The sequence below is a fragment of the Oncorhynchus masou genome, unplaced genomic scaffold, assembly GCF_036934945.1.
Source record: "Oncorhynchus masou masou isolate Uvic2021 unplaced genomic scaffold, UVic_Omas_1.1 unplaced_scaffold_10757, whole genome shotgun sequence".
In the NCBI taxonomy this organism is placed as follows: domain Eukaryota; kingdom Metazoa; phylum Chordata; class Actinopteri; order Salmoniformes; family Salmonidae; genus Oncorhynchus; species Oncorhynchus masou.
In genome coordinates this window covers 390-8,662 of record NW_027000468.1, presented here as the reverse complement: position 1 = coordinate 8,662, position 8,273 = coordinate 390, and the positions used below count along the sequence as shown (strand labels likewise).

The following is an 8,273-nucleotide window of genomic DNA, read 5'->3' as shown; positions in this document are numbered from 1 at the left end:
CAGATCTGTTTGCCCCTCTTTACAGAATGAATCACCCCGTGGTGTGTGAGACCCAGATCTGTTTGCCCTCTTTACAGAATGAATCACCCCGTGGTGACGAGACCCAGATCTGTTTGCCCTCTTTATAGAATGAATCACCCCGTGGTGACGAGACCCAGATCTGTTTGCCCTCTTTATAGAATGAATCACCCCGTGGTGACGAGGACCCAGATCTGTTTGCCCTCTTTATAGAATGAATCACCCCGTGGTGACTAGACCCAGATCTGTTTGCCCTCTTTATAGAATGAATCACCCCGTGGTGGCGAGACCCAGATCTGTTTGCCCTCTTTATAGAATGAATCACCCCGTGGTGGCTGAGACCCAGATCTGTTTGCCCTCTTTATAGAATGAATCACCCCGTGGTGACGAGACCCAGATCTGTTTGCCCTCTTTATAGAATGAATCACCCGTGGTGACTGAGACCCAGATCTGTTTGCCCTCTTTATAGAATGAATCACCCCGTGGTGACTAGACCCAGACCTGTTTGCCCTCTTTATAGAATGAATCACCCCGTGGTGGCGAGACCCAGATCTGTTTGCCCTCTTTATAGAATGAATCACCCCGTGGTGACTGAGACCCAGATCTGTTTGTGCTGTCTCGCCAACTCCTATCGTCATTGCTAAACTTTACATAACTACGTGGCAAGATAGCATGAACAGATCTGGGAACAGGCTAAGTGGTGACATCTTTAATAGAACGATTGAGTTGAAATGGAATTGGGGCCCCATCTCTGGTGGTGACAAGACACAATAATAGACTTTGTAATAAATACACAGTGATTTTTTTTTTTTTTTTTTTTTCAAGCAGTGACAACGACATAGCTTCCTATCTGTGGCTACATTGCATTCATGATAGTGTGTCTCTCTCTCTCTCTCTATTGTGTTCGTCATATGCAGAAGAACCTCAGTGAGGGAAAGAGACTTCCGGGCTCTTCTGGTGGATCAGGGAAGGGGGGTAACCAGCTGCACTGTCCCAAATGTGGAGACCCATGTACACATGTGGAGACCTTTGTATGTGAGTACCTTTTAAAAAAATAAATAAAAGGATACGATGTTCACACAGGTTGTATTTTCTAGTTGTAGAAAAAGCAGTGGTAATAACGATTGACTTGTCACACAGTCACTACTATTGTATGAAATCAGCGATGGAAAACGAAAACATTTCAATGTTGTGTTTTTTGTTGTTGTTCAGCGTCAACACGTTTTGTAAAGTGTGAGAAATGCCATCACTTCTTCGTGGTGCTCTCTGAGACGGACTCGAAGAAGGGTCTGAAAACAGAAGCTGAGTCGCCCGCTGAGGCTGTCAAAATGGCCTTCACACAGAAACCTCCCCCGCCACCCAAAAAGGTACATGCACCAATGGCCATAAAGAGGAACTGGTTCTTGTTTCTCCTGTTTTTTGTTGTTGTTGATGTGATGGTTATCTTCAAACAGGAATGGCTATGATGATGCTGCAGGTATACCTGGAGCTATAATGCATTCCCTACATTTTTTGGGGGGGGCACTGAGCAAATTTCAGGTCTGCTGTTGTGAAAATTCTGTACAACTTCCAGAGCGAGTTTACTGTGAACACTGAGGCTGTACCTGCTTTAAGTTACAGTTTTACTGTGAACACTGAGGCTGTACCAGCTTTAAGCTATAGTTTTACTGTGAACACTGAGGCTGTACCAGGTTTAAGTTACAGTTTTACTGTGAACACTGAGGCTGTAGCTACTTTAAGTTACAGTTTTACTGTGAACATTGGGGCTGGAGCTGCATTAAGTTAGTTTTACTGTGAACACTGAGGCTTTACCAGCATTAAATTAGTGTTACTGTGAACACTGAGGCTGTACCTGCATTAAGTTACAGTTTTACTGTGAACACTGAGGCTGTACCAGCATTAAGTTACAGGTTTACTGTGAACACTGAGGCTGTACCAGCATTAAGTTACAGTTTTACTGTGAACACTGAGGCTGTACCTGCATTAAGTTACAGTTTTACTGTGAACACTGAGGCTGTACCTGCTTTAAGTTACAGTTTTACTGTGAACACTGAGGCTGTACCTGCATTAAGTTACAGTTTTACTGTGAACACTGAGGCTGTACCTGCATTAAGTTAGTTTTACTGTGAACACTGAGGCTGTACCTGCTTTAAGTTACAGTTTTACTGTGAACACTGAGGCTGTACCAGCATTAAGTTAGTTTTACTGTGAACACTGAGGCTGTACCTGCTTTAAGTTACAGTTTTACTGTGAACACTGAGGCTGTACCAGCATTAAGTTACAGTTTTACTGTGAACACTGAGGCTGTACCTGCATTAAGTTACAGTTTTACTGTGAACACTGAGGCTGTACCAGCATTAAGTTAGTTTTACTGTGAACACTGAGGCTGTACCTGCTTTAAGTTACAGTTTTACTGTGAACACTGAGGCTGTACCAGCATTAAGTTAGTTTTACTGTGAACACTGAGGCTGTACCAGCATTAAGTTAGTTTTACTGTGAACACTGTGGCTGTACCTGCATTAAGTTACAGTTTTACTGTGAACACTGAGGCTGTACCTGCTTTAAGTTACAGTTTTACTGTGAACACTGTGGCTGTACCTGCATTAAGTTACAGTTTTACTGTGAACACTGAGGCTGTACCTGCATTAAGTTACAGTTTTACTGTGAACACTGAGGCTGTACCAGCATTAAGTTAGTTTTACTGTGAACACTGAGGCTGTACCTGCATTAAGTTAGTGTTACTGTGAACACTGAGGCTGTACCTGCATTAAGTTAGTTTTAACAGTGGCCATGTCTCATTGGCTATTTGATCATAATGTAGGCCTACCATCAAGAACAATGGAGAAAATGCATCCCATAACATTTTACATTAGTCAAGTCAGTGACTCAAGCCTGGCACGACGTGACTTAGCCCTGGTAGAGCACCAGTAAGACAGTGACTCAGCCCCTGTTATATGGTCTGAGGCAGAGAATCCCAGTGGACAGAGGGGAGCCGGCCAGGCAGAGACAGCAAGGGCGGTTCGTCACTTCAGTGCCTTTCCGTTCACCTTCGCACTCTCTCCCAGACCACACTCAATCATAGGACCTACTGAAGAGATGAGTCTTTGGTCTTTCGGCCTGCTTATTGTGACCGTAGTGTACGTGGAGGTATGTACGGTAGGACCAAATCGGAGAGATGGGTAGGAGCAAGTCCACGTAATCGCTTTGTAGGTTAGCAGTAAACTTCCAAATCAGCTCCTTGCCTTAAAAGGAAGTCAGTGTAGTGAGGCACTGGAGTAATATGATCACATTTTGGTTCTCACAGATTCTAGCAGCCATATTTTGCACTAACTGAAGTTTGTTTAGTGTGCTTTATACGGGTAGCCGGAAAGTAGAGCATTGCAGAAGTTCAACCTGTAGCAATAAAAACATGGATTAGGTTTTCTGCATCATTTTGACAAAGTTTCCTGTTTGCAATTTTAATAAAAATTTAAGAAAAAAACTACCATTTGAAACAGTCTTGATATGTTCACAAAAGAGATCAGGGTACAGAGTAACGCCGAGGTCCTTCACGGCGAGACGGTGAGACACATCGTACTCCCATCTGACAGCACATCTCTGTTCCTTGGGACCTAGAACAAGCGTTCTGTTTTTCTTGGGACAAGCGTCTGTTTTTCTTGGGACCTGGGACAAGCGTCTCTGTTTTCTTGGGACCTGGGACAAGCGTCTCTGTTTCTTGGGACCTGGGACAAGCGTCTCTGTTTTCTTGGGACCTGGGATGGCGTCTGTTTTCTTGGGACCTGGGACAAGCGTCTCTGTTTTTCTTGGGACCTAGGACAAGCGTCTCTGTTTTTCTTGGGACCTGGGACAAGCGTCTCTGTTTTGTCCAGAGTTTAAAAGTAAAACGTGCCGCCATCACTTCCTTATTTCTGTAATACACAGGCTTCTATTAATTTTTTTAGTTAAAAAAAATCTTATTCTGCGTTGTTGGAAAGGACCCATAAGTAAACATTTCACTGTTAGTCTACACCTGTTTATGAAACATGTCGAATTTGTTTGGGGAGTGGGGGGGGGGGGCTTGATAATGCACCGTAAGACTTGTCATGAGTTTAAACTTTACTTAAAGCCTGGAAATGCAGTATAATGCATTATGACACAGTTCCTGTTATTGGTGGACTTGTTTGAACACGTTAAGAAAAGGTCTTTATCGTAAATGTCAACGACACTGTCTTTCAGATCTATGCCTACCTGGACAGTACGTAGTGGTCAGTCCTATGCTAAGAAGGTGCTGGCGGTAGCTGTGTATAATCACTACAAGAGTCTACAGCAACATCCCTGCTGGGAGCAGACAGGTGGAGGTGGAGAAACAGGCCTCGTTCACCCCACGAGGTCAGTAGTACAGTCTACTGTTAGTTGTGAAACAGGCCTCGCTCACCCGTGAGGTCAGTGTAGTCTGTTAGCTGTAGTAGTTCTGGCACCACGAGGTCAGTTAGTCTGTTAGCTGTAGTAGTTCTGGCACCACGAGGTCAGCGAGTCTGTTGGGGCTGTAGCCTGACACCACGAGAAGGTCAGCAGAGTTCAGTCAGTCACAGGCGTTTGTTTGTTTAAAATACAGGATACACAGGTGGCCCCAGTTTCTCAAGGAAACGTAGACTGGACAAAAATAAAGGCTTCCTTCCACAGAATTTCAGTAGGCAACAAAGACCCAACCACTGTTTTCTAGAATGTGCTGAAACACCTGTTCATATCAATCACCTCAAGGTGCTCTCGTTAGTATAATTTGGCATTTGTTCAATAATTTTACTTTTTACATCCACATTTCACAGTTGTTGTTTTTTAAATGGATGATTTTTAATGGATTTAACAAGGTGATGATATAACAACAGTGGGATCTGATTCCCCCTTGAAGAACTGTAGTGATGATGTGTCAATCTGGCTGTGATCAGGTTGATTTGGAGTACTTTGTCATCCTCTGTAGAGCTCGAGATGAGAAGACGGGAGGATGAGTACAGGTTCACCAGTAAGTGATTTGATTGGTCCTCCTTACATAGTTTCGTAGCATTGACAATTTTTTTTTTTAAATGTCACATTTTTTGATTGGAGTGTTCTGTTTTGTATATACACATACAGTGGGGCAAAAAAGTATTTAGTCAGCCACCAATTGTGCAAGTAAAAAATAAATGTATCCTGAACTTTCACACCTGATTTCAATTAGTCAACGAATCATCACTAATCCTTTGACTAATTTAATCAGTTGTGGCAGTTTCGGGTTTAAACAAAAATGTGACACTTCTGGGTGGGGGGGGCATGCTCCACCAACTGAGCCAAACAGGAAGCCCATATTAAGTATTTGAAAGGATGTTGAATACACAGTGGCTCCCAGTAGAGCGGAGCACATGTATTTTTAGATTGAACTTTGACCTATTGCAGCGACGCCGCACCACAGATACTGATACTTCACATTATAACTAGAGAGCCTAGATGATGTAATACCATGCCTGGAGAACTGAAAACGCGTTGTACACGGCGCGTACAAAACAATAAGAGGTGGAAAACCAATACCTGGGACCTCTGACGTCAATCAGTCTTTATTATCAGCAAGCTGGGCGGCAGGTAGCCTAGTGGATAGAGCGTTGGGCCAGTAACCAATCAAATCCCCGAGCTGACAAGGTGGAACAGTGGGTTAACTGTCTGTCGTTCTGCCCCCCCCACCACGAGCAAGGCAGTTAACCCACTGTTCCCCGGTAGGCCGTCATTGTAAATAAGAGTTTGTTCTTAACTGACTTGCCTAGTTAAATAAAGGTTAAATTAAAAGGTTACAACAACACCGTATAGGTTTATCAGCAGCTCCGCTGGGGCGGAGTTATATTTGCATGATTTAGCATAATTCATTCATGACTCATGTGACTGACCAATACCTCACGAGGCTTTCTCTCTCCCATGTTGAGACCTTGAAACTGAGATACCTTGGTTGTTCCCATAGCAACATTCTGGGCGTAGTGCCAAGTTGAGGATTCCTCCATACACGATCAGTCAGTCACCTGCATGAACCCATCTGATTGGTTATTAGAAAAGTAGCGTTGATTTGATTCACAAACACAACACTTCCTGTTCCTTTCTGTTGTTGTGTACTTGTAGAATAAGTTGACAAAACATTAAGAACACCTTCCTAATATTGAGTTGCCACCTCCCACTTTTACCCTCAGAACAGCCTCAACACGTCAGGGCACGGACTCTACAAGGTGTCGAAAGCGTTCCACAGGGATGCTGGCCCATGTTGACTCTACAAGGTGTCGAAAGCGTTCCACAGGGATGCTGGCCCATGTTGACTCTACAAGGTGTCGAAAGCGTTCCACAGGGACGCTGGCCCATGTTGACTCTACAAGGTGTTGAAGGCGTTCCACAGGGACGCTGGCCCGTGTTGACTCCAATGCTTCCCCACAGTTGTGTCAAGTAGTCTGGATGTCCTTTGGGTGGTGGACCATTCTTGATACACACGGGGAAACTGTTGAGCGTGGAAAAACCCAGCAGCGTTGCAGTTCTTGACACAAACCGGTGTGCCTGGCACCTACTACCACACGCTTCAATCATTTGTCTTGCCTGTTCACCCTCTGAATGACACACACACACAATCCATGTCTCAAGGCTTACAAATCCCTTAACCCGTCTCCTCCCCTTCATCTACACTGATTGAAGTGGATTTAACAAGTGACATCAATAAGGGATCATAGCTTTCACCTGGGTTCACCTGGCCAGTCTGTTATGGAAAGAGCAGGTGTTCTTAATATTTTATATGCAGTAATGCAAGTTATACAGTAGAGATGTGTAGTACAACACAAGTTGCCAGGTCACAGTAGGCCAACATTGCATATCCTGTTTGGAAAAGTGATGTTTTTGTGCCAGGTCATTACCATGAGAGATGGGGAAACCCAAAATGTGTTTTTTTTTCCCTAGCCTGGGGGGCCAAATGTGTTTCTGCCCTCTCGCCAACTCCTTATGGAATCAGTTATGCCAAACAAGCTTGACAAGGACCACAATGGAGTTGATATTTGGCAAGAGCACAAACAGATCCTGGGACCAGGCTAGAATTCACCACTGTCCTGCTGCCAAATCATCTGAACCCAAAAATATACAATATGACTGTTTTTGTTTACATTTGTTACATTGTAGAACTACTTCAGATAGCAGGATCAGTCCTGGGCAGAACGCTTCTGGGAGCCCACAGCAGCAGGCTCCTCGGTAAGAGGCGGGGACGTGTTAGACCACCACACCGACATCAAACTGGAGAAGAGCAACACGTGCTGTTAGGCCCAACTGGATCAGGTTCACTAACCTATTTTGTTGTTGTCCAAAAACAACTTACTGTTATGAAATATATCATTTTCTCATGTCCATAAAAAAATATTCCTCACTATATTCTATAAGACATTGTTGGCCCAGACTCTGGCCAAGTGTCTAGATGTACCGTTTTGCCATCTGTGATTGTACCACCCCGACCCAGGCTGGCTACGTGGGGGAGGACATTGAGTCTGTTATCGCCAAGCTGCTGCAGGATGCCAACTACTCTGTGGATAAAGCACAGCAAAGGTGGGTGGTTCATAAACACTGTTTCTGCATCTTCAGGAATCTCAATAGTTCCATAATGCTTTTCATGTACAGTACTTTGTTAAGTTGTGAGTAGTCTGATGCAGGGATTATATATATATATTTATTTTATTTTTTGACGGATGAGAATTCACTTCTCTTGTGGTTCAAATAAACCTTATTATGAAAGTTAATCTTAATCACATATGTACAACATGTATAATAATGACCACCAATATAATACAATATAATGACTACCATCTCACTGAAGATGTGGTTTCCATGTACAGACATTGTGTTTCTGGGATATTTACAGAGCCTTCAAAAGGTGTTCACACTCCTTGACTTTTTGTTGTTACAACCTGAATTTAAAATGGATTCAATTTAGATTGTGTGTCACTGGCCTACCCACAATACCCCCATAATGTCAAAATGGACTACCTCATCTTTGTACCCCACACACACACACACACACACACACACACACATACCCCCCCCATAATGTCAAAATGGACTACCTCATCTTTGTACCCCCCCCTCCCCCCACACGCACACACACTCAATTATCTTTGCGGTCCCTCAGTCGAGCAATGAATTTCAAACACAGATTCAACCACAAAGACTCTGCGAGGTTTTCAAATGCCTCGCAAAGAAGGGCACCTATTGGTAGATGGGTTAAAATAAAAAGCAGA

The 8,273-nt window shown here is 43.7% G+C and overlaps 1 protein-coding gene and 1 long non-coding RNA gene across 2 annotated transcripts; both read left to right on the top strand.

Moving 5' to 3' along the window:
* Nucleotides 1-929: 929 nt before the first annotated feature.
* Nucleotides 930-4,260, top strand: LOC135529009 (ATP-dependent Clp protease ATP-binding subunit clpX-like, mitochondrial). The gene is made up of 3 exons (XM_064957966.1): nt 930-1,053; nt 1,231-1,385; nt 4,234-4,260. The coding sequence occupies exons 1-3, from the start codon at nt 930-932 to the stop codon at nt 4,258-4,260; spliced, it is 306 nt and encodes a 101-aa protein (XP_064814038.1).
* A 59-nt stretch (nt 4,261-4,319) lies between these two features.
* LOC135529007 (uncharacterized) lies at nt 4,320-7,187 on the top strand. Its single transcript, XR_010453627.1, has 3 exons — nt 4,320-4,386; nt 4,976-5,017; nt 7,168-7,187. It is a non-coding gene; the product is annotated as an uncharacterized LOC135529007 (long non-coding RNA).
* Nucleotides 7,188-8,273: the final 1,086 nt, after the last annotated feature.

Bases quoted from the DNA above. Each gene is read 5' to 3' on its own strand.
- LOC135529009 (XM_064957966.1), top strand. From the start codon at position 930: ATGCAGAAGAACCTCAGTGAGGGAAAGAGACTTCCGGGCTCTTCTGGT. The intron at 1,054-1,230 runs GTGAGTACCTTT...GTTGTTGTTCAG, and splicing joins ACATGTGGAGACCTTTGTAT to CGTCAACACGTTTTGTAAAG. The intron at 1,386-4,233 runs GTACATGCACCA...ACTGTCTTTCAG, and splicing joins CTCCCCCGCCACCCAAAAAG to ATCTATGCCTACCTGGACAG.